The sequence below is a fragment of the Mustela nivalis genome (genome assembly GCF_964662115.1).
Source record: "Mustela nivalis genome assembly, chromosome: 5".
Lineage (NCBI taxonomy): Eukaryota > Metazoa > Chordata > Mammalia > Carnivora > Mustelidae > Mustela > Mustela nivalis.
Genome location: NC_139024.1, coordinates 150672044 through 150698180, shown reverse-complemented (window position 1 = coordinate 150698180; position 26137 = coordinate 150672044). Strand labels below are relative to the sequence as shown.

The 26137-nt window shown below is 49.3% G+C and overlaps 1 protein-coding gene and 1 long non-coding RNA gene across 5 annotated transcripts in view; one reads left to right on the top strand and one right to left on the bottom strand.

The window, feature by feature from the left end:
• E2F3 (E2F transcription factor 3) overlaps nucleotides 1-12200 on the bottom strand; it is a 75289-nt gene extending 63089 nt beyond the window's left edge. For 2 of the 4 annotated variants that reach the window (XM_082731038.1, XM_082731039.1), the window contains exon 1: nucleotides 11724-12200. In XM_082731038.1, coding sequence (XP_082587164.1) covers nucleotides 11724-12122 — 399 coding nt within the window. In that variant the 5' untranslated portion in view covers nucleotides 12123-12200. Of the gene's footprint in view, nucleotides 1-10513; nucleotides 10945-11723 lie in introns of those variants that run through there. The other 2 variants (XM_082731041.1, XM_082731040.1) reach the window with 2 other exon arrangements.
• Nucleotides 11998-15637, top strand: LOC309864996. The gene is made up of 2 exons (XR_014311895.1): nucleotides 11998-12086; nucleotides 12193-15637. It is a non-coding gene; the product is annotated as an uncharacterized lncRNA (long non-coding RNA).
• The last annotated feature ends 10500 nt before the right edge of the window (nucleotides 15638-26137 follow it).

Here is a 26137-nt window from a genome sequence, read left to right as displayed (position 1 = left end):
CCGGGCTCTGGGGCTGAGAGCCTTGTCTCCTACAGAGTCCCTCATTTTTAGGGTTTCGGAGATGCTAACAGGGAAAACAGCAACGTGAAAGGTTGGAAACTTTACATGATCAGTGTGATCGTCACCAGTGTGGCTGCCCGACATAGCCACTAAATTGGTCAGTTCACGGAGTGCTGCAAATGGGCTTAAGTGCACGTTACATATTTAAAAATTAATTATAAAGATACTTGGAATTTACAGGAGTCTTTCCTTCAGAAGAGTACTCAAAGACTCATTTTTAAATGCTAATGTGCTAGAGCTTAAGAAAGTTCAAGATTTTTTTTTTCCTTTTTTTAATCAGCAAAATCAGAGAGCCTGGGAAATGACCGTCCAAAGAGGCATCTTGGTTCAAGACCTAATTATGTGACCTTTCTTTTTATGCGCAGCACTCTCTAGCTGGGTCTCGTCCTCGAGAGGGTGCAAGCTGGGGGCTTTCTCAAAGCAGCCAGGAGCCAGGCCCAGACCATGTAGAGCACAGGATAAATAACGTCTGATGGCTGGTCTCTGGGAGCCCTGACAGTATTGATCCCCGAACCAACCTGATGGATCTGTCTCGTTTTCATATTACACAGGGAGAAGTGAAAACAGAGAAAGGTGTTTGTGGCACCATATTCATTTTGGTGGTTGTTGTTGTTTGTTTGTTTGTTTTTAAGTGAGGGAGACCAGCTCTTGGATCGTCATTGTTCTTCAAGACGCCCATCGTGGCCTCTTTTCCGAAGCCACGTTTGCAGTGCGTGGCCCTAGCCTCGTAGGAAACTGGATGGCCTGTGGCGTCACGCACAGATAACCATTCCCTCCCCACGGCGTGCGGCGCGATGCAAGACCCGCACAGCCGCATCCATTCCACAGTCCCAGGAGCGCAACCTCGGGGCCGTCTACAGTCCTTTTCCTTCTTTTTTTTAGAATCGCCCTCACTTTCATCCTGTCTCCTGAAATGGTCACTGTTGCTGTCCTGCTCCCAGACGCATGAGATCTACGGCGCCCCTGCCCTAAATGGTGTGACCTGGTTCCCTTCCCAGGGAGGCTTCTTGGCTTTGGGTTCCCTTGGTAACCTATTCCAGGCAGCCTAGACCCAAAAAAGCCTTCCTACTACAGGGTCAAGTAAATCCTCCGAGGGCACGACATGCAGCCTATCACATGGTACACCATGTTCCTAGCCTGCCCTGGTACCCGGCGTGCGGCAATCATACCCACTCCGACCTCCCAAGCCAAGGTTCTCTTTGGAGCCCCTTCCGGTTTCACCCACTTTGGGGTTTGGGTCATCCAGATGGTCTGCCTCCGCAAAGACCTGGAAATACAGGTGAAGGAACCACAAGGGGCGGGCCTGGGATCCAGTGCACCTGGCCCAGGTTTCCGGGATCTGCTGGCCTATTCCCTCTGAATGCGGAAGGAGTGGAGAGAACCCTAGAACACCCGACATAGGTTCTGCAGGCAGCTTTAGCCCTCGCCTGGCCATTCCAGCTTCCAGAACCTTTGCCTGTGCTCCCCTACTTGCAGCGGTCTTTGCCAAACATCCCAGAAGATCAGGAGATCTTGGTATTTCTCTCTAATTGAAGAGGGCAAAGGGAAAAGCCTGGAACAAGTGCTACAGGCAGTTCCTACTATCAGGTAAGCTTGGAAAAACACCAGGCGATTTCTCAGGGACAGGCATCTTGAGTTTCTGCTATAGAATGAAAACCACGTCGGAGACCGTGGAGGATAAAAGCCAAGAATGAGCTGAGACTTTGCAGGCAGGCCCTTCGGGTTCCGTTTCCACGGCTCCCCTCATTAACCCCTCACGGTCTCTCCCTGTGCAGAACGAGCCTGATGATAATACCCACTTCACAGGCTGTTATGCGGATAATGTGCTAATGTGGGGAAAGCACTTAGTTCAGCGCCCTCCACACGCGCGGGCACTCAATAAACATTAGCTATTATTATCCCAAAGACCAGAGACTGCTGAGTGGCAGCCCTTAAGCCAAATCTGTCCTAGAGACCTATTTTGTTTGGCCTGCACATTTTCCTATTTAATCGAGCCAACATTTTAAAACTGTAGATTTCTGGCATTTTAAGAAGGTTGCAGATACGACAACACGCCAAGCCTGCCTTCCCCTCCGGCAGACACTGCCTAGGGCTGGGTCCCGGGGCCCCCCTTTGGATAGGGCATTTCTTCTGTGTTCAAGCCCAGCCCCCCCATCGCTCATCCTGCACCCCAACCCCCCGCAACGACCTCCCTGCCTGACCCTCGTAGGAAGGCAGGTTTCTAGGCTGGACCAGGACTACCAACACGGCCAAGGTTAGGTCCTGTTACTCCGCCATATTCATTTCAGCCCAGCTGGTCTCTCCGTATGTGACCTATATTCCACTCCCTGCCTTTTGCCTCAGGATGCGTCCCCAGCCACCAACAACCTCCTCAATCCTCCCTCTCCACCGAGCTCCGCGGTTCCGACGGACAGCGCGCAGCGAAACGAGCTGGGACACTTTGAAAAAAAGAGGAAAGTTCCCATGTCCGAATCGCACCTTCAGGGATTCTAATTAATGGGGGCCGGGGGGCAAGTTCTGGCATTTTTTGAAAGTGCCCAGATGAACCGAACGTGCACCCTCCGTCCTCCGGGGCTGATGGCGCAAGAGCTCCCCGTCTCCCGGGCCGGCCGGCCCCTCCCGTGGACGCCGCGCCACTGAGGACCAGATGAGTCTTGTTTTCCTCCTGTTCCATCCTGCTCGCGAGATCACCTTGTGTTTCAAGCCCGTCTCCCCAAATAGACCGTCAACTCCAGAGCGGGCAGGTCACGCCTCGGACTTCGGCATCCCCAGCAGAACGGCGGGGGTGCCGAGAGCACCAGAGTGTCCACTGCAAACGCGTCACCGCAATCTGGGGCTACGGGGTGGTAGGCACTGTGGGGACGACGCCACCGACCGGTTTCCTGGGGCCGCAGGGCACGAGGGCAGCAGAGAAGCGGGGTGGACTGGGAGGACACGGAAGCCACGAGCAGACGAAGGCACCCGAGGGGACCCTGCAGCCAGCTGAAACGCTGTGCGGGGCCAGCCGGGAGGCAGAACGGGAAAGGCGAGATTTCACTGGACCTCAAACGCCGGGGGAAAAAAGGTTGCAATTAACCTGGTAAGTCACAGGAGCAGCCAGGGAAGGCTCAATACTGGCATCCTTCTAGAAGCCTGCCAGAGGGAGAGGTGAGGGGTGAGAGCGAGCTGGGGAGGGGACAGGGAGGCCCAGAGGGCAGGCTGCCTGACTGGAGAGCAATGCGGCCCTCCCCCCGCCACCGGACAGGGCCTCCACGCGGGCCGGGGTCCGCGGTGCTCAGACCCCCGATTTTTGCCATTCAGTCTCAAGCCATGGCTTACCGTGCAGAAGTGAAATCACGCTCACGGCGCAATTCATGTTAGCAGAGCAACTTTATTAACACATTTAATTGGAGAAATGAAGATTTTCGTCATGATGCTACTAGGATAGTAGTAGAGTAATCACGATTACTGCTCTTATAGTAAGAAGATTATTATTCAATCCAAGTCGATGCACGGCTTATAAAGACACAGACCCTAATGACCAGGTCAGGAGAAAACCGCCCTGCGCATCACGCCTCCTCCTCGTCACCACTTTTGTAGAGCTGTAACTGGGTTTAAGGGAACACCGGGCTATTTAAGAAAACAGGCCACAAAGGACAGTGCAGGGGATGGCCGTGAAAGGGGAGCTGGGTCCTGCCGTGTAGCTAGGGACACTCTCGGCAGCGCACCCACGCACCAGGCCTTGCCCTAAGCACTTCACAAATAGAAACTCATGCAGTCTTCCTAAACCCCCAGGGTTTAGGAACTCTGTACTAGGTACTATGATCTGCCCATTTTACAGGTGAGGAAACTGAGATGCAGGGGTTGGTTCTAAGTCCCAAGTCACAGAGCTGGTGTGCAGAGCCAGAGTGAGAACCCAGGCGCTCTGGCTTCCACCATCTGACCCTCATACCTTCCCTTCTGGCCTGGATTCAAGGTGAGGGTACCCTGTGGTACACATGAGCCTCCCCCTCCCTCTCTCCTAAGGCCTACTGGACCCAGCAGGGCTCAAAGGGGATGGGGTTTGGGCCCCCAGGGCTACAGCTCTGATTTCCTAGCTCTAGAGTCTCGGAGCATCAGAAACAGCAGTGGGCAGAGGGGGTGAGCCCTCCGGGCTGAGTTCCCTTCCAGTGACCCCAGTGTCCAGAGCCACAGCCACTGGGGTCATGAAAATTAGAGCATGCCCACGGAGCCAGAAGGCTTTCCGGGACAGCCAGGCATGGGCTGGCCCGGCGGACCAAGGGCATTCGGCTTCTCCCTGCCTGGAAGACGGACTCCGTTTACCAAAATATCTTCTGGGAAAAAGTTTCCCTGACAAGCAGAACTGCGGTCTCGGTGCTCCTGAGCACTCCTGGCCTCTCGGCCATCTCTGCACGCGGCCCCGCGGGTCTGTGGGGGACACACGGGCCACAGATCCCAGCCCCTAAGGACGGGATGAACTACAGCCTCACCTCAGATCAGGTTTCACTTTTAGGCTCCAGGGCTTGAAGTGATTCTATTTTTAAGTTTCCTCAGTTCCACCCGTAAAAGAAGACATTTTAATGAAACGGGTTCTGGGTTTTAGGGGATGGGGACTTCCTCCGAAAGCGTTAACTGACCAGCCACTCGGTTCAATCAGGAGTGTCTCCTGCGGGAAGAGCCTCTAGTCCCGCGTGACCGAGCAGACGCCTCCGAAAACCTGTCCAGTTACTCTGGACGTGGACGGCCCCGGACGAAACTTCCAGCACCAGAGCCATCTGGAGCCCCTGCCCTGAAGAAACTTTCAAAAGTCCTCTTAGCTTCTCGTCTCTGTACAAGTTTCCCCTTTCCAGAACCTGAAATGTCAGATACACGAAGAACGCGCTTGTCAGTAACAAAGCTTTAAAAACACTATCACGTTGTTGTAAGAGTCCGTCATTCCTTCCATTTAAAAAAATTCCCTTTCACTGAACATCTAAAGTCACTTCGCTTGCTCCGAATAGTTGACAATGAGTTGTTCCTCCAAGACCAACTGTTCAAAGGATACTTCCATATGTGCACGTTTACCAAAAAAAAAAAAAAAAAAAAGTAACCCCTCCTGAAGGCCACCTAAAATGTACTCAATACATCCAATTTTTCCCATAGAGACATCGTTAACTTTTTCTTGGTGAATGAGGCTTCCTCTAAGAATTCAAGTCTCCAGTTTCAGTCCTGGCTTGGCCATGAGCTAGCTTGTGACCTTGGGCAAGTAACTGAACTCCACTGGGGCTGAATTTCTTCACCTGCAAAATGAAGGGGCCTGGGTCAGAGAAGGACTCTGTCGCGTTACGGCTCTGAACGCCGAGTCGCACGAAGACCATGGGAAGCACCGATTGTTGCCTGAGCTCACCTGGAGCCTTATTCTTCGGGACTGTGGCGTTATCAGAAAGAATATTCCCTGGACCCCACAGCTAGCCCCGGACAGTTGGGCCATAGTCACTTATAGTTGACCCTTGAACAATCCAGGTTTGAAGCACAAGGGTCCACTTCTACGAGTTTTTACTTATTTCTTCTTTGCAGTGCTAGCAGTGTCTTTTTCTGTTCCTTGGGCTTTCTTAACAACATTTTCCTTCCTCGGCCTTATTTTAACACTGTATGTAATACACGGGCAAAATCCTTGTAAACTGTGTTATTAGGGAAAAGTTTTCAATGAGCAACAATCGCGCCTCGGATAAACCGCACTGGCTACGATGCTGCCACTGCGCAAAGCTTAAACTGTGTTACTAGGAATCAGTTATTAACTATCGGTAGTTAAGTTTTGGGGGGAGGAGTCGAAAGCTCTACTCAGATTTCTGACTGCGTGTGCGTGTCGTGTGCGTGTGTACGCACTGTTCAAGGGTCAACCAGTTTCCTTTCCATTCCTTCCCTATCCCATCAACTGTCCATTCTCCCCATCAGCCTCCAGTGGGCACAGACCCCCGCCTTAGCTCTCAAATCTAAGTCATGGTCTGCTTTGCTCAGGTTCTCTCCAGCAAAGCAAAGGGCATGGCCTTGGTGATACAATCTGGCAGCCAGTGGGCTTTATTTCCTCTTGTTCAAAGCGATACTGCAGGTGATTGTGGCCGCCATGGCCACAAGACTGATCCCCCAGTTAAGGTCCAGGGAAGGCTAAGAATGCATTCTTGCAACTCGTACATTCCTGGAGTTCTCAAGACACACTGCTTTATGGGGGTAGGGGGGAGCGTTTGAAACAAAAGTGACAACAGAAAATGAACCAATTTCCTTCTTATTAGAGCAAAAGCGCTGTGCCTTATGCATCGACATTAACCCCCCTCCTGGGTTTCCTGTCCCCACCTCAGCTGTTGCTTTTCTAAGCTTTCTGTTGTCTAACTTTTCTTTGCGTAAGATACATTTTCCAAGTCACTCTATAAGCCAAAAGAGCGGATCAGAGTCGGAGGAAAGAGATAGCATTAGTGGTTTCCTATATTTACTGCTTTCCTAGTTTATCTTCCCTTCTTAGTCCCATGAAAAATGATTAGTAAAAAAAAAAAAAGGTTCTTAGTAATTGTAAATATAGTCCCTAAAACACTATTTTTAAGCTGCTAACAAGCATGAAAATACGCATTAAACCACATGCTTAGTACCTCCAAGAATTCAGGAAAGTTCCTCTCTTTAAAAACCAAATGGAAACAGAGGATCTGATAAGAACTGAAATCTGCTTCTATGCTTTGCACTCTTTGGGGTGGTTTCATGGGCACGGAGACGGAACTCGATATCCCAAGCACAGGCCCATTGCTGGCTTTCTCTCATCTTGGGTTCAACAACGTTAGCGAGAAACAAGGTGGACGCAAAGGAGTGGGAGCTGGTGACCCTGGCGAAGGGGACACATGGAGGACAAGTAAATCTTGGGAAATCAGAAAACCAAAACGATGGATATCTGAAGCTTTGCCAAATGGGTCCCAGTCCTATGGAAAGGGGGTCGAAGGCACAGGTGCGATACCTTCGGGGAAGGCAATCAAGACAGAGGAGGTTTCATTTGTCTTGTTTTTAAAGTAGGCTCCATGCCCAGCCCAGCGTGGAGCCCAACACAGGGCCTGAACGCGCGACCTGGAGATCAAGACCTGAGCTGAGATCAAGAGTGGGACGCTTAACCAACTGAGCCACCCCGGCGCCCCAAGACACAAAAGGTTAAAGAAAACTACTGCGTGAGATCTCTGAGAAAGGAGAAAACAGCAACTCCCCCACCTCCACCCCCCCTCCAGCCTTTAAATCTCCAGGTGCTGCTGTTTATTCACGCCTAAGCTTTGAGTATTATTTTCTGTTTTCAAGTTCGCTTTACACGGCACAACATTAATCTCAGAATCTACTCTTCCAAGAGTTACACAAGTGACGACTTACAGGGAAAAAAAAAAAAATCCTTTCCTGTTCGTGAGCTTGGGTTCCTTGGCTCACAGTGGCACAGTTAAGGGTGCTTTGTTTCATAGGATGATTAGAGGGGCATCCTTGGTACTGATTATAGAGGAGCTATTTGTACTGCCCAAGTCTGGGCACTGCATTATGTTAAAACTTCCCTTTTGGGGTATGTAGGGACTAAAAATTCTCTCCTAGTTTAAACTTGGCACCAACCATATATCTCAGCAGAAACAAGATTATTGAGTATAGAACCACAGGAACCCGGCGTTTTTCTTTCATACTTGCACAGGAAAAAGCAGACCCAGCTATAGCATCTCTGGTTTGCCCATTCTCACACCGAGATTTCAAATGCTGTGGGTTCTTTCCCCAAGTATAATCAGGAGGCTGCTGTGACTGCATTAAATTAAATCAGATGTGAAAGGCTACTAGTCTCTCGCATGAATAGATCTCAAATTTTCTAGAAGGAGGATGAAATAAATTGCACCTGCTTTTTTAGAAGAGGTGGGAAATGAGGAAGCCCCTTCTGCTTCAGGAAATAGCACTCTGGCTGCGGTCCTCGACAGCGCTCCCATCTCCCATAGTCCACCCGCTGAAAAGGAGGTTACCTAGAGCACGCCTCGGCCTTGCTGACAGCTGAAAGCCAGGGGGCACAGACGGCACCCACAAGGGAGCAGGTCCGTGAGGTCAGGGGAGAGGTGGAGGCCCGGCGAAAATGTGAGGATGAGTTGATCTAAATTGATCACTGCTCGAGGCACAAGAACATGTATAGGCCGTTCAACACTATCTCTATATAGCCCTGTCCTAAGGACATGTCCCTGTTTTACCCATGGTTCAAGAGCCAGGTTCTGCTTGAGAGGCGCCTGGGTGGGTCAGTGGGTTAAGCCTCTGCCTTCAGCTCAGGTCATGATCTCAGGGTCCTGGAATGGAGCCCCACATCGTGCTCTCACTCAGCGGGGAGCCTGCTTCCCCCTCTCTGCCTGCCTCTCTGCCTACTTGTGGTCTCTGTCAAATAAATAAAATCTTAAAAAAAAGAAAAACCCAAATGAATTCGGTATCATTAATTACATATCACCTCAGAAAACTTTCAACCCTTTTACTCTCATATGGAAAGAAGGGCATGTATGCAAAGTCTTGCACTGTTTCTCTAAGTTATAAAAGAAATAACATTTTTGAATGCTGATTTTGTTGGATATCTATTTGCCTGGCACTGTGGGAAGAGTTTTACATGCATATCATACTGAACCCTTCAAAAGAAAAAAGAACCTCAGTCTAAACCTTGCTATTGTTCCTATTTTACAGAAGAGGAAAGCTTTGCAGAAATTAACTGATTTGCCTAAGATCATAAAACTTGTAAATAATAGCAGTAAGATAGCTAGTAAGGAGTACTCATATATTTTCTCCCACTAAAGGAACAGGATCTGTTCCTGTAAAAAGTTGTTACACATCCTTGAGAATTAGAACCAGGTGGGTCTACAAATCTGGCCAGCAGAACAGAGTTCTCAACCTCTTCTTGGACACAAAGTGTTTAAATGGTTTCTGTGCTCAGCCAATCACTTAGCTATCCCCAAGCTATCTTCTGCCTCAGGGAAAGAAGATGAACAAAATTTCAAGACTTAAATAAAAGTCTAATATAATTTTGATAAGAAACTCAAACCTTATCTTCAGCGCTCCTGACTGTGGAGTAATAATCTCATGGAAAGAAAGTAAAAGTTTTGAAATAACTTGGAAGACAGGATCATTTTTATACTTTAAAGACAATGAACTACATGTAAGTTTGGCTAGACAGTTTTGGAGTCTTGACAAGCAGGCTAAGATTCAAAAAAACAAAAACAAAAACCCAGCAATCTGGTGGTCTCATAATTTCTCCTTATCAAAACTATTCTTCCATAAATCTGAATGCAATCCAAGAAACATGTCAATAGCTGGCTGTCTCAGATTAGGTTTATGATATAGTAGGAGAACTGTGTAAGGGGTCAGTAAGCTTGAAAAAATATGCTAAACGTGTTGAGGTGGTCAGACGAAGTTAACACATACTTGATGCTAAAAGCATGGAATATTCTTGTGCCCGAGATCCAGCATCCTGGATACAGTATGTGAGGAGGCACCGCACTCTATCTCCCCCCTGCTGGCAGACCCTTGTCACTAAAAAACCATGAGCTTCTTTGAGACTATATGAGACTATATCACACATTCTCAGCAAGTATCTGCCGGACTGGAACGCAGTTAGGATCCAACCATGGGAGAAATTGGTAAGAGTAAGGGAATTCCAAAATTTTCATTATTCCACAGCCCATCTCATTTCCCAAAGTGCTGCCTAGGTGCTGACTTCCTTAAAGAGCCCTGCAAAATCCCGATTCTCCAAAAAAAAAAAAAAAAAAAAAAAAATAATAATAATAATAATAATCATACACCCATTTGGAACTGAGACAAGGTGAGGTCAACGACTGGTATTCTCAACCACAGGCGACTCGGGTTCGTTTCTAGCCTCGTGGGGGCCCAGCCTCACCACGAGGGTGAAGACAGGAGGCATGGAGGAGGGGAATGATAGAGAGAGAAAGGGAGAAAGGGGAGAGAGCTCCGGGCCACACTTCTTTCTAGTATCAACAAAAAGAGAAGCCGCATACTGACCTAAATCATCTCTCAAAGGCGCTTTATAAATTACAGGGACAAAGGGAGGGGGCGGCGGGTGGCCTGGGAATCCTACAGACACCCTACCCTCTGACCCGCCCCCCTCCCCCTCCAGCACAAGGGAAGCAAGACAGAAAACAGAGCTCAACTCGGCCATTGGCGAGCAGCCCCCCCTCCGCTTTCCGATCGCCCATCCATCGGCCCCCTAGGAAAATAACACACGTAAACACCATACCCACCCCCCGGGGCGGACACTCCCGGCCCGAGGCTCCTAGAACCGGAGGCCGGGGCATTTACTTAGTTAGATTTTTCTTGCTTACTCATTTCCCTCAAGCACCCAACCCCCCGTTCCCACTCCAAAACCCCGCTCAACCGCCTACCCCCACGGCTTCAGCCTCCAACAGAATCCGGTGCCCCCGCGGCGGCCGCAGACCCCCGAGCCGTCCCGGTCACTAACCTGCTGCTGTAAGGGCATTTCCGAAACCAGCCTGGCTCCGGGGGAGGTGGGGGGGGCCGGCTGGAGAGGGGGCCCGGAGGGCCGAACAGACCGGCGGCGCCGGGCGAGGGCGGGCGCCCGTGGCCGGGGGGTGGGGGGGTGGTTAGGGCGAGCGCAGGGAGGGTGGCCGTGCCGGGGGCGGGTGCGAGGGCGCCGGGACCGTCCCAGGCCAGGGAGCCGGCAAGCAGGAGGAAGTGGGTGCCCCCCTCTCCCCCTCCAGCGCCCCCTCCCGCCGCCGCCTCCTCCCCAGTCACAGGCGCGTCCTCCGCGCACGTGTGCGAAACGTCACCGGCGGGTCCCGGGGAGAGGGACAGACCCAGGCGGCGGGACGGGAACACGGCTGCCCCCGCCCTCCGTCGCCGGGGGGCGGGGAGGGGGACAGGGCGGGGAAGGAAGGGGCAAGGGGAGAGGCGGGTCAAGGGCAGGCCCGGGGCCCGGCGAGGAAGGCCCGGGCGCTCGGGCCACGCGGACGCCGCCAGGATGCGCCCAGGCCGGGGCGCCTGGCCGCGAGTCCCTCACCCCCGGACAGCCCACGCCCCAGCTCGCACCCGGCTTCCAGACCCACCTCCCTCGCCACCTCTCTCCGCCTCCCCCAGCCCCTTTGTTGCCGGGAGTTACAGATCCCCAAATGTGTCAAGCGCCGCATGGCAGAGCCCCTGCGCCCCGAGCACGCTTTGGGGACCCCCGGCAGCCAACGGGCCTCCGAGGCCGGCGGGGGGCCATCACCCCCACAGTCTCCCAGTTTCCAGCCCCCAGAGTCCCCCACTCCCCAGTTCACGACTCCCTCCCCCACCCCCTTCTCCATCCGGGGCGTGACCCCTTCCTACGCCCGAGAAAGAGGAAGCTTCGAGTTGGAGGGGAGGGGAGGGTGGGGGTAGGGAAAAGTGCAGGAAAAGAACGGGGGGGCCGCCAAAAGTTTCGGAGTGTTTGACGTGGTCCGCGCCAACGCGCTCCCCGCCGCCCCGCGCGCCCGGCGGAGCCCCCCGACCCTCCGGGCGCGGAGGGGAGCGCACAAGTCGAACAATAAAACCCAGCCGGAGGGGCAGCCGCCGAGGCCCGCGACGCTCGGCCCCGCGCTGTCCCGGGGCGGCCCGCAGCGCGCCCACCACCCCGCGCCCTGCGAGCCCACCTCCCGCCCGGGCTGGGGACGGTGGGAACGGGAGGGCATTACCGGAGGGCCGCCGCCGCCGCCGCTGCCGCCGCGTCCCAGCGCTGGTGGCTGCTGCAGCAGCCCGGCTCTGCTGGAGGGTCCGTGCGGCGTGGTGTAGAGGAGGCTGCCGGCGGTCTGCTCCGCGCCGGGGGCACTGGGGAGGAGGGGGCCGGCGGCGACGGCGCCGCTGTGGAGGGAGGAGGTACAGGAGGTGGTGGAAGTGTTCGTGGTGAGGATCTGGATGTACGCGCCCGGGGCGGCGGCAGCGGCGGCGGCGGCGGCGGCGGGGAAGCCGGGGCTGGCTAGCAGTGCCCTTTTGTCCATGGAGGCTGCAGCGGCGGCGGCGACGACAGCCGCCCCCTCCCCACCCCCGGCGGTCACCAGGTACTGCTCCAGGGCGGGCTGGATCCCCTTTCTCATCTCTCGCTCCTGCTCTTTTTATTGCTATGGTCTATTAATGTATTGTTTTCAATTTCTTTATTATTTGCAGTCGGAGTTTCCAAGTCTCTCCTCCTTCTCTCCTCCCCGCCCGGCGCTTCCGAGCCCCTTCTCTCTCTTTTCTTTTTATTTTTCCGCACCGCACGGGCCCCGGGGGCCAAAAATAATCGGGGCTCTGGAGAGAGGAGGGTCCCGGCCGCACGGATATCGGGCCCCGAGGGGGGATGGAGGCGTCGGGGGCGGCCGATGCAACGGATTGCGAGGCGGCGGCGGCAGCCCGGGTGCTGCGGCCGGCAGCTGAAAAATGGCTCCAGGAAGCTGCTGCTGACAATGAATGAAGGGATACGGTTTACGCGCCAAGGTCCTCCCGCGAAACTCAGATTTCCCGCCGGCTTTTCAAACCATATTTGCATATCCCCGCCCTCCAACCCGGCGAGGCCCGTTCCCACAGCCCATTGGGCCGCTGCCTTCTCACTTAACTCCCAATCGCGGCGCAGGGCCGCGACTTGCCGGTTTCCGTTGGCCACCGTGCATCATGGTTACCGGGGCTACAGAGGCTCTATTTGCATAGGCCTCCTTGATTGGTCGGGGGAGAGCAGAGTTTTTTAGGAGGTGGGGCCAAGCCTTCCCTTCTCTCCCACGGAAAACCACGCCTTGTCCAAGCTCCGCCCGGTCCCCGCCCGCGCGTCGGGCGGGGGCTGCTGACCTGGGCAGGCGCTCAGCGCCCCGCAGACTCAGTGAGGATCCGGTCTGGAGCGCAAGTTTCGCTTTTAGAAATCGTCAAGGTGACCAAGGGGACACTCGCTGGAATTCTCTTTCCTCTGGCCAGTCAGTGTAGTAGATGTGCACGAGCTGGAGGTTCTCCCAAATACGTTCCAAAGGCAAGTTGGACCACGCGGACGATGCCCGGCAGGTGGGCTCGAAGCCCTTTAAATCGTGGGTTTCTCTTTTCCTGAATTCCAACCAATGCCGCGGCGAGAGCTGATCCCGAGGCCCAGGCTGATCGACAGAAGCATGTGGGCAGACGGGATCGTGGGGGCAGAAGGTTGGGCTGACGCTATTGCGGGCACCACTTGAGTTAGCATTCCAGATCCTTCCTGGTGGCTTCGTTAGGAGCCTGGATGGGGTCGAAGTGACAATTAACTCTGCAAGGTCTGGAGCGAAAGCTTACCACGAGTGTTGGTCTGAGTCCCGCGGATGCCCCTCCCTCCCGACCCCTCCCGGTCCGGGAGCACCCGGGGCATTTAATCAGGGCTAACCTAGGGCTGATCTGCGGGTTTCTAATCCGCCAGGCAGGAACCCGAAGAAGTGCACGCTTCGCACGGTGACGTCTTGCTCCCAGCCAACGCTGCGCGCCCAGACACTGGCGCTTGACAATCTCGGTTTCCTACCAAGTTCTCCGTCAGAAAGCAAACGCGGCGATCGAGACTCATTCCAAAACATTTTTAAAGACTTTTTTTGTTTTTTTTAAATTTTAGCATACCATAAGTGGTCACCCAAAGTCTATATGGCCGAATGGACTTCTGCATGGATGCAACAACTGTTCATGGGTCTTAAAATCGAAGATTGCCCCTGTGAGACTGCACAGGAAAAGGGACCCCTGCAGGAGTGTGGGGAAAGGTGTACGTGTCAGTCGTCATTTACCATTCCAGTCGCTGAGAATTGTACAAAACAGCCGCTAAGCTGGTGTTCACGGGGTGTTGAGGGTTGCGATTCTTCGTGTCCCGACCCAAAACTTTATTATGGTTATGATTCTTATTATTAATAGTAATTTCCAAAAACGCATATACTCAGTATTATGAAAGGCCTGGACAGATAGGTCAGTGGAGGCTCAGACTCCTAAATACTTCAGTCCTATTACCTGGTCCAACCTGGCCTCTGGCTCAGGAAGGTTTTGCGCTTGCAGGCCGGCTCGTTGAGGACACGTGGCCTAGTCCCCAAACATTTACTGACACCTATCATAAAACTGACGCTCTCTTTAGGGCAGATTAGATGGTACTCAGAGGGCATCAATTCTTTTGGACTAGAGGTGTAATGTATTAGTTTCCCTGACTCTGTTCCATGGATGCTGCTTTCCACCATGGGTGGGAAAAGAACCCTAGTACTGTCACTAGGTGGATATTACCCGCTGTGGGACATGGCTGGCGGCGTGCTTGTGGTGGTGACAGTGAGGGTTGTGGGGGAGTTGTGACGGACCTGCATTTTTATGATGAGAGACAAGCCCAGGGTTTGGAACTGTATGCAAAATCCCAGCTAGAGCACCCAGCGAGGGATTACGATGACATCCACAGAGGGCTGTGTTCACACAATCCAGATCCACACTGGTGATTCTGGTTTAGAAAGCTTTGACACCCTTCTCCTTTAGCCAAGCTATATTTTTAATGTAGGGTATTTGGTCGAAAGCAAACGTTTTGTCCTTTTAGGTCTCGCGGCAGAAAATAAGATGCTAAAATTTGAGGTAGGCTATTGATTTGTGGACAGGGAGCATGTTTTGGTAGAAAGATAATGGGCTTTGGAGCCACTTACTAGTTACATAACTTTAATCTCTAAAAGCCTGTTTTCTCGTATGTTCTCTGGGAACTCCTATTGCAGTGCCCATATTATAAGGTCATGATGAAAGAGGCAATAATAAATGTTAAGCACCGGGCGTATAGCATAGCAGGCGTTCCATAAGTGGGAGCTATTTATGATTCTGTTTATTTGTGTGACTGTGCTTTGTAGCTCTATGTCGTCCAATCTGACTCCCAGCCTCAAATCTTCCCTTTTGCCCTTGGATGTTCACTGGCCACGCAGCTTAGCTTTGTCCCAGAGTAGGAGCACTGGCATGTTCTGGTTAGTAGGGATTCTGGAATCCTGACCCAGAAGTTCAGGGTAATAAAATAAAGTCATCTCTGCTGCCTGTCCCACTCCCATCTCAGTGGCTCCTGGCTGGCTCCTAAGTCTGAGCCTTCCTATCCTTCTCTGGAAGGTCAGACCGATCTGGACTAGAGCCAAACTGCTTTTGCCAATCAGCACCCCCTTTCTCTTGCTTCAACAGTGGCCCAGGCAGCTAGCTGTTACAAAATGGGCCTGCATAGTTGGTTTGAATGGTGGCCCCTCCAAAAATCATGTCTTTATCCTTACCCCCAGAACCCATAGTGTGAACATAGTTGGAAAAAGGATCTTTGCAGATGTAATTAAGTCAAGAATCTCAAGATCCTTTTGAACTACCTGGGCGAGCCCAAAGTCCCGCGACAAATAAATCCAATGACCAATGTCCTTGGAAGAGACACCCAGCGGAAAGACACAGAGGAGGAGAGACTTTGAGAAGGTGGAGGCAGAGACCGGAATGAGCAGCTCCAAGTCAAGAAACGCCAGCAGCCACCAGAAGCCATGAGAGGCAAGGGATAGAATCTTCCACAGAGCCTGTGGCGGAAGCAGAGCCCTGCCGACACCCAGATTTAGGACTTCTGCCCTCTGGACCGGTGAGAGAATAAATTTCTGTTGTTCTGAGCTACGCAGTTTGCGATAATTTATTATGGCAGCCCTGGGGGACTAATTCAACCTGTTAGCCTGCCTACCCGAATCTCCAACCTCTTCGCCGCTACTCACGTTGTTTTGTGCTGCTGCCAAGGGACCATTCCTTGCTGGATACCAGTGACACTAATTGTCAGCCGGGGCTCGAGCCCCTGCTGAAGACTTTCCAAAGTAGACTTGTTGCAGACTTGTTGCAGGAGTTCGTCCAAATGCAGGTTCCTGAGCTCTCCCCAGTCCTAATGAGCTGGAATCCTTTGAGTCAGGGCCCAAGAATCTTATTTAACAAGTCCCTCCAGGTTAATATCTTCAGGTATTAAAGGTTGAGAGCCCGAGTCAGCTGTGTGACCTTGGCCTTCTTCCCCTGATTTCCTATTCTGGCTACAGCTGGAGTTGCCATTCCTGTGCCCAAATGCCTTGAGGGGGGCTTTCGCATCCTCCTGCCTCTTCTCATCCTGACAGTTCATGGAACAAGTTCGGAATTCCTAGTCACTCACGTACACACACAAACACACACACATACTATATAGATTGATAGATATGTTTATATAAAGCTGGATGTTTAATCCTCTCTAAAAGTCCTCATTTTCTTTTTTGTAATTTTTAAATTTTTAAATAAACGTATAATGTATTATTAGCCCCAGAGGTACAGGTCTGTGAATCGCCAGGTTTACACACTTCACAGCACTCACCATAGCACAAACCTTCCCCATGTCCATAGCCCCCTTCCCCCCTCCCCCCCAGCAACCCTCAGTTTGTTTTGTGAGATTAAGAGTCTCTTATGGTTTGTCTCCCTCCCGATCCCATCTTGTTTCATTGATTCTTCTCCTACCCCCGCAAACCCCCCATGTTGCATCACCACTTCCTCATTATCAGAGAGATCATATGATAATTGTCTTTCTCTGATTATAAAAGCCCTCATTTTCAAAATACAGTTTTGCCCGCATCCCTCAGACCGATAGAAGTAATTCCCAAGACACAGTACCATTAAACAGTTTTGTGGCAATTCGATATTGAATCTTCAAATAGAAAAATCGTAGGCTCAGGAAACAAAAGGAACAGCTCCTAAGACCAGAAAGTCTTTGGAACAGTGGGAGGTTTAAATTGTGCCTCTAATCCCAGTTCTTACAAACGCGGTCGCCACATTGGGTTTACAGTATACGGCTTTAAAATTTGAGGGTCTGGAGAAGACTAGTTTAAGAATTTAGGGATTTTTGTAGTGCAGTTCTGTTAGTTGCCCACATAGAAATAATATTCTCCGTTTTCTCTTCCTGGTTAGGAAGAGCCTGTCCGTATGCCATCACCACATCCCACACTAATAACAAAATTTCTAGGTGTTTATCCTAGAAAATCGACCATTGCGGTTATTACAGATTGTGGGTTAGATATCAGCATCGAGTTTCTTGTCTTCAGCTCTTTGTTCAGGAAGGTACTGTTTGGATTGAGCTCTTGTGTTTTTATTATTTATTTATTGAAGGTTTTATTTAATCATTTGAGAGACAGTGTGTGTGAATGGGGAGGGACAGAGGAAGAGGGGAGCAGAAGCAGAAGCAGATTCTGCACTGAGTGCAGAGCCCAGCTCCGGGCTGGATTCCACAACCCGGAGGGCATGACCTCAGGGGAAACCAAGAGTCGGATGCTTAATGGACGGACCCACCCAGCCGACCCTGGTGTTTTTAAATAAATCTGGGATGAGCTTCGTCACAGAGCGTGGCTCTCAGTCCCCTCTGGTGAATCTGCCTCTCCAGCTGGAGCCCAGGGATGTGCCTTATTATAAACAGGCTAATTGGGGTGCGGGCAGTCCTCAGGACGCAATTGGAGAAACTCCCACAGACGTCCATCCATGACCTAGCAATCTCTTGCCTTATAAATTGGCTTCTTAGGCAACTGTGACATCGACCTGCAGTCCCTTTCATATGCTCCATCCTGACCACAGCTCCCAGCCTCCCACCAAAACTTAACCATCAGCCTGATGTTTTTAAAGATTTTATTTTATTTATTTGTCAGAGAGAGAGAGAGTGCACACAAGCAGGCAGAGAGGCAGGCAGAGGCAGTGAGAGAAGCAGGCTCCCTGCCGAGCAAGGAGCCCAATGTGGGACTCCATCCCAGGACCCTAGGATCATGGCCTGAGCCAAAGGCAGACGCTTAACCTACTGAGCCACCCAGGAGTCCCCAGCCTGATGTTTTTAGTCTTTACTTCCCTTTATGTTTTTTAAACTTTCATCATTTAAATATGCATCTTTAGAAACGATAGTTTCATCTTGCCCATTTAAAGAAAATGCTGGTATGTCTTTTAAGTCTCTTTTGATCTATGGTTCCACAACCATCCTTTTATTTTCCTTAGGATTTATCTGGGCCTGTGGAGTGGGTTGAATGGTGGCCCCTCCCACAAGATATGTCCTCTGGGACCTTTGATTTTGACCTTTGACCTCATTTAGAAAAGTGGTCTTTGCAGAATAATGAAAGTAAGGATCTCAAGAGGAGATGACCTTGGATTAGGATGAGCCCTAAATCCAAGGTCAGTTAGTTTAGAAGAGGAGGGGAGAAGAGCACGCAGAGGAGATACAGGAGCAGAGGCAGAGAACGAAGGGATGTGTCCACAAACCAAGGCACACCAAGGACTGCCCGTAGTCACCGGCCGCTGGGAGACGGGCATGGCGCAGATTCTCCCTCAGGAGCCTCCAGAAGGAAACAGCCCTGTCGCCATCTTGATTTCAAACTTTGGGCCTCCTGAACTGGGAGAGAATAAATTTCTATTGTTTTAAGACTCCTACTTTGTGGGCATTTGTTATATCAGCTCCAGGAACTCATTCAAGGACTTTGGGCCATTTAACCTCAAGGCCTGAATTCGGCAGAATGCACCCTCCCGGTGCAGTTACCCCCTCTGCTCTGTCTTCCGCATTTCCTGCAGATTTTGCAGCTGGATCCGTAGTGTGGACCGGACTCAAGTTTGATTCCTTTGGCAAATCTGAGGCGCCCAAGGCCATTTGAGCCCTTGTTTCGTCCTGTTAGCGATCATTCATGCTTCTTATGTTCTTTTTCCCACCGTATTTGTCCTCAGTACTTTTCTGTCTGTGAAATTTGTTTTCTCAGACTTGAGTGAGAAGGGTTCAGATAAGCTTGTCTGTCTTCACAGAGCTCCATCTTCCATGTTGTCATGAGGAAGGAGGCTTACTTTCTGAGATTTCCTTTGGCGACCCGTCCACCCCTATTCCAGTCTAGTGTAAACCTTGCCTTTCCTTCTTCTGCCTTGTGCCTGTCCTGCTCAGTTTCTGTTTTGTTTTGTTTTTAGGAGAGATCAAGCCTGTGAAGGGGGTTGTGGGAGAGGGAGAGAATTTTAAGCAGCCTCCACGCCCAGTGCTGAACCCAACTTGGGGCTTGATCTCATGACCCTGAAATCATGACAGGAACCGAAATCAAGAGCTAGACGCTTAACCAACCGAGCCACCCAGAGACCCCTTTCCTGGTCAGTTTTGTATCCATCCTAGCCCGCCCTATTTGGTGTCTCTCCATCTTGAAAGGGAATCCCGACGGTTTTGAGAGGCAGAGACTAGACTGTTCCTACCAGACCATCCTACCACGGCCCTTGCTCTCACCTGCTCTTGGGGGGCAGAACCTCTCCCCCAATTTCAGCCACTGTTACCATGCCACTTTGCTCACATTTCTGTGAAGTTCTGATGGCTCTTTGGGCATTGTTCAAAGGTCCAACAGGCACTACCCTGTTCTTTCTTCCTTTCCCAGACACAGGCGCTGATACCATGCAGCTCTCAATGGCACTTGGTGGTCTGTTCCCTCTCATTTCTGTTTTGGGACTCAGGGGGTTACTCTGTCACCAAATTTTGTCATCAACATTGCTCATGGGGTTCTGGTTTTCCTCTGTAGATGTCCTTTCTCTTTTCATACAGGCATAAAGGGGAGATTGAAGAACAATGCTGCCTCCTCACCATCTTCCGATTTACCTTTCCTTTTCTTTCTTTTTAAGTTTATATTTTAATTTTAGTTAACATACAGTGTTATATTAGTTTCAGGTGCACCATATAGTGATTCAACAATCCCCATCACCTACGCCACCCATCTTCCATCCTCCTGCCCTCTGGTAACCACCAGTTTGTTCTCTAGGATTAAGAGTTTTTCTTTCTTCCTTTCTTTTTTTTTTTTAATAAGAATTTTATTTATTTATTTGAGAGAATGAGAGAGAGCATGAGAGGGAAGGTCAGAGGGAGAAGCAGACTCCCCACCGAGCAGGGAGCCCTATTCAGGACTCGATCCTAGGACTGAGCTGCAGGACGTTGCTTAACCAACTGAGCCACCCAGGCACCCCTAAATACAAATTTAAATAGCCATGCATGGGCTAGTAAATCTAGTATAGGCTAGTGAGTGGGCACATACTTACAGGCTGTGGCTTTTCCCAATTCTCTATTTCCAACCTGGCCATTTTCCTTGAGTTTCAAGTATGAAACTTCCACTGGGTTTCCACGAACGTGTTCCTTAATTTGCATGGTCTTTACTTTTGTGAACTCTTACTGCAGACTCCAAATTCAGTTCCTAACGTGAACCTGGCACCAGACTCCAGTCAGTTCTACTGCCAAGATGATCTTGTCTACTTTATCTCAGACACTTTAATTGGATCTAGACTACCTCCACGGGCAATGAGATCTAAGTGAAGTTTTTAAAATGTCAGTCTGACCAACTTTGTCTTTCTGAGGCTCCCCATTACCTGAGGAATTAAGCAAGACTGAATTTCTTATCTCAGCCTACAAGTTCTCAGGTTCTCTCTCTAGTCCCACCCCACATCATTTCCCCCACTGGTGACCAGCACTCCGGCCAAACCAAACGACCTGGAGTTCCTCAAATGCTCTTTTCCTCTTCCATGACGGCTACAGCTGTCTCCTTGGAAATGCCTGTCCCTTCCTGTCAAAGTTATACACTGTTACTCATCTTTGAAGACTCAGCTCAAGGAACACCTCCTCTGCTCAGATCCAATGTTTTTCATCCAGCCAATAAATGTTTATCAAGCATCTACTTTGTGCCAGACTCCAATTTAGAAACTATGACTGTGAGAAACAGACTTAAACGTGTCTTCTCCAGGCTTGAAGATAGAGGCTAGCTAATACAGAATAATAATAATGTCATTATAACTATATGTAATAATATATTATAAGTCTGTAATGTAAGGCAGTACATGGTGCTTTCCAAACACTGCAGAAGGGCTTAAGGGAGAGCTTAGGGAAGGCTTCCTGGAGGAAGAAATAGAGGAATGAGTAAGAATTAATTAGGTAATATAGAATGGGAGCAGAGAACGTGAATGCATGGCTTCTTAAAGGGAATGGGAGGGGTTCAGCAGGGGATTGTGGAGGACATTTATAAACCAGTATCAAGACATTTGGAGTTTATCACAAGGGCAATGACTAGTTACTGAGACAATGTGTGACATGAGAAGATCTGGTCTAAGCAGGGCCCCTCTGGTTGCAGTATGGGGAATGTATTGGAGGAACCAGGACTATGGCAATAATTTAGGTCAGCGAACCCTGGCTCCGGGTCAAATCTGGCCTAGGTCTGATTTTATATACCCTGCAATCAAAGAATGATATTTTAGCTTTTTCTATTTTTGAATGGTTGAAAAAAATCAAAAGAGTATATTCCATATCAAAAGAATATATCCTATGACACATGAGAAATTAAATGGTATTCGAAGTTCGGTTTTTGTTAATAAAGTTTGATTAGAGCATCACCAAGCCCATTTGTTTACATATTGTCTATGGCTGCTTTGGAGCTCCAAGGGCAGTGTTGAGTATAGTTGCAATATAATTTAACCCACAGAGCTGAAAATATTTGTCTGGCCCTTCACAGAAAGAGTTGGCCAACCTCTGATCTAAGTGAGACATCATAGTGAACTAGACCAGACCACCCAGGCAGATGGAGATGTCTTCTCTTTTCCATAACATATGACTTAAAATGATAATCCGTTGATTTCTTTTTTCTTTTCCACTGAACTGTGAACATCTTTTTTTTTTTAAGATTTTATTTATTCATTTGACAGACAGAGATCACAAGTAGGCAGAGAGAGAGGAAGAGAAGCAGGCCTCCTGCTGAGCAGAGAGCCCGATGCGGGGCTCAATCCCAGGACCCTGGGATTATGACCTGAGCCGAAAGCAGTGGCTTTAACCCACTGAGCCACCCAGGCACCCCTGAACTGTGAACATCTTGAGAGATGATATTTTTTCTTCAGTTAACTTTGACTTTTGGTACTCACCACACTGTACTTGCTCGGTCAGTGTTTGCTGGAGAAATAGATATATGTAGATTTACATGGGTGTGGCTGTAGATATCGGAAAGCGTCCACTGCTTTTGCTTGCTGACCCCTAGTCCTCACTGCCAGAAACCATGTGATTTAGTTGGAGGTGAGCCCTTTTATCCCAACTCCAGGGGTAGGAATGTAATCCAAGCCTGTCCAGCAAGTCTTTTTCAGGTCTTTGCTTTCAACGCTTGGAAACTCATGGGGACATCTTTCCCTTAACTGAGTGTTGCCTAGAGCTGACCTTAACTTTCATCCTTCCAAATTGGAAGACTATCCATGAGGAAAAGCGAAGGTTTATCCCTCTGGGTACTCACTAGTCTTGTTCTTAAGTGGTATGTACACACACACGTAACACCCAATGTCAAGGGTGAGCAGGTGGGTTGGAGCATCCTGTGTGCTCTTTGGAATGCCGTTGGGTGGAGAAGGAGCTCTAAGAGAAAGAAACAGGAAAAGGAAAAGAAGAGCAAATGCAACGAGTGGAAGCCAAGAGGAAGAAAAGAAAGAGGTAGAATGTGGACCTATGACAGTGCTCTGGACAATTGTCTCAAATGCCATTTATTTGCACAAGCAAAATCTAAGATAAGCAGTAGGTACTTCGGAAGGAATCTCAATATTTTTAAGACATTGGTTATGATTTATCAAATATAAAAATATCTTAATTTGTGAGCACTTTACAATGATAAAGCCTTATGCTTTTACATTAAAATATTCTTATTTTACAAGCAATATACAGATACATTCTTGTTTAAAGTTTAAACAAATATATATTCACAATAAACAGCAAGGCTAGGTGCTTCTATCCTCTAAAAACCTAAGGTTTTTACCCTCTCTAACACAGCGGATGACAGATCTATTATGTCAAGCACAAAGCATCATATGTGCTAGATGGCAATGTTTCTGATTCGGGGGTTCATACTCTTTTTTTTTTTTTTAAAGATTTTATTTATTTTCACAGACAGAAATCACAGGGAGGCAGAGAGGCAGAGAGAGAGGAAAGGAAGCAGGCTCCCTGCTGAGCAGAGAGCCCGATGCGGGGCTCGATCCCCGGACCTCGGGATCATGACCTGAGCCAAAGGCAGAGGCTTTAACCCACTGAGCCACCCAGGTGCCCCCGGGGGTTCATACTCTTGATTCAGTGATCCTTCTACACACCGTGACATGGCCTATAGACATGCTCTGAAAGTGGAACACTAGTCTGACCTGAGAGGCCAGCTTCTCTAGAGAGCAAGGCCTGGTTTCCAAATCATTCTCTAATAAAATCACAGATCCCAAATATCATGGGTTGAATTGTGTCCCCCTAAAAAAGATGTGTCAAGTTCTAACCCCTAAAGCCTCAGAATGTGACTCCATCTGGAAATGGGGTCACTGCAGATAGAATTAATTAAATTCGATGAGGTCATACGGGAGGAGAGTGAGCCCTTAATTCAATACAACTGGTATCTTTTTAAGAAAATGGCCATATGAAGACACAGAGGAAAAATGTCCTCTGATGATGAGGCAGAGATTGGGGCATGTAACTACAAGTCAAGGAATGCCAAAGCTTGCCTGCTGACTACCAGAAGGTAGAAGAGACAACAGAGGATTTCCCTTCAGTTTTAAAGAGGAGTGTGGTCCTCTTTAAAAGTCTGATTTCAGACTTCTAGCCTCCAGAACTGTGAGACAATAAGTTTCTGTTGTTTTTAACCCGTCAAGCTACAGTGTCTCTAGATACCACTACACCAGGTAAATTCTACGTAACAGAGGTAAAAGCTTTGCTAACAACTTACAAAAAGTGATCATATTCTCTTGGTAAGGGTGACATTTCCTGTTTATATCTTAAGTTGCTCAAAACAAAGCAAAAGCTCATTAAGAGGCCAGAAATGGTATGATTCTTATCTCTTCAGTACTCAACGAGAATTTAAGAGGTCAAAGAAAAAGAATACATCCTTGGTTTAAGAGAAAATAGTCGATCTTTAATCCCTGAGGTTATTTTCCTCAACATCTTATTATAAAAATTTTTTAACTCTGCAGTTATTTTGTTGAAAACATATAAAGAAATATTTACACATTATTGTTGTATGAGAACATTTTCAACTTGAGCCACGGCAGAAAATTTACAAAACATGAATGCTACTTGAAGTGTGTATTAATTTTTTTCCCTCCTTGCAGAAGAGGGCTTGCAAGAAGGTCACTGAATTTTTTTCATTGAGCTAGTTTTGTGCTGGGAATGACCTGTACGTAATAGTATGAGGGAAAGATCCTTCTAGTTTTAATGTATCTCCTATTTTAACAACTGTGGCCTAATATTCCTTCCCTTAGAGTCATTTCTTTGGGCTAGAGAACAAAGATGAGGGGATTCTCTGCAGAGACTGTAATAATTAGGACTCCTGAGAGAGGTAAAAGATGAGGGCTCTGATTCTCCATGGCTCTTGTGTCATTAACTGGTGAGCATGGAATAATTTACTTGATCTGCTAAAATTTACCAGCAATGTCAAAGAATCTGGATTGGGGAGAGACTCATTTTGGTGGTGGAGAAGGCACAATAATAAGAGCATGGAGGGTTGTTGGAGAGACCAGTAGACTCCTCATTTGGACAACGTCCTTCATGGATAATGTCCTTCGACAGATGACATTCTTACCTGGACGACATTCTTACTTGCACAGTGGTCCTTCACTATCTGGAAAGGTCATCCCCTCCCTCGGGCTAACCAGCTTTAGGAATGATGTTCCAGAACAAGTAAAAATGGAGGTCCACCCGTCAAAGAGCAGGTGGAGCCATGCCATTGATGAATGATGGTGGGGATGGCTACGAATGATGTCTTCATACCGTAGTGAGGAGGCAGGACACACAGTGAGTGGGGCCTTGAGTAACTGTATTCTAGGAGCAGAAAGACGGGAGTTGGTGTTGATGAGCGAGGTCAGCAGAGAGGGGACAGGGAGAACAAAGGAGAAAGAGACCCTCAGAGGACCATCTTCCCTGTAGTTGGTTTTATCTAGAGTTAACCTTTTTCATCCTGACCAAAGCTGGTGAGATATCCACCAGGAACAGTGAAGAGTTGATCTCTCTAGGTACCCATTAGTCCGGTTCTTGCAACACACACACACACACACACACACACACACACACAGGACCCCCTACAAAACTGTTCACTCTGAGGTAATCATCCTTTTGACTGTGAACTACAAGAGGAGATAATCTGCCTGTCACCTTTAACATCCTTCCTTCTCTTTTCAGACGACCACAGGGAGGGGGTAGACCTGTGGGATCCTCACAAGAAGTGGAGGGGCTTGTTGAGAAGGAGGGCCTTGTTTTATACATTCAGGAACGTCTCCAGAAGTGTCTGCCGATGGATTGATTATGTCTACACGGCCCATCAGGTCAAATCCACCCAAAGTATGTACATATAAACATCCTGCTCTAAGACCCATTTCTGACATGTCATGTTGAATATAAAACAGAAGGAAATCAAGCCAGGCAACAAGCACAAGTCCTTGTTTCATGCACCGCCGGCTTCAGAACCAATGGCACAGATACGCAGGGACTAATATCCTTCAGATGAGCAAACGTTAAAATCTGTGTTTGCAAAGAAATAGAAATGACTTTCTGGAGGGAGAAGAGGGTGGTGGAAAGGGGGGTGGAGTAAGAAAGAATGTGAATTATGGGAGGAACATCTGGTTCTCTTCAAGAATAAAACCTAGAAAAACAAAACCTGGGGGCCCGGAGGTTCGGTTTCTGTGGATGATAGCTTCGTGAGAGCTGGGACTTTGTCCTTTGTCACAGCTGAGACCTGGGCTATCTGGTGATATTTATCACCAGAAATGTGTATTTGGTCTCTGTCTCTGTTCCTGGCACAGCGCTCCTACTCAGCCCTACCCCTTGGCTGCGGGTTGAATCAATCACCAGGGGTCAAGGATTTAATCAATCCCGGCTAAGTAACACAGTATCCAGTAGAAACCCACAAGGATGGGCTTCGGTGAGCTTCTGGGCTGGCGGGCACGTGGAGATTTGGGAGGAGTGGGAGGCCTGGACAGGGCGTGGAAGCTCCGTGCCCTTTCCCCGCCCGTTGCGCTAAGGATCCCCCCCAATCCGGCTTGTTCTGGGTTGCCTCCTTTTATAATTCACCAGGATTCTAGTAAGTAAATCGTCTCCGTGAGTTTTGTGAGCCACTCTAGCAAATTAATGAAACCCAAGGAGGAAGTTGTTGGT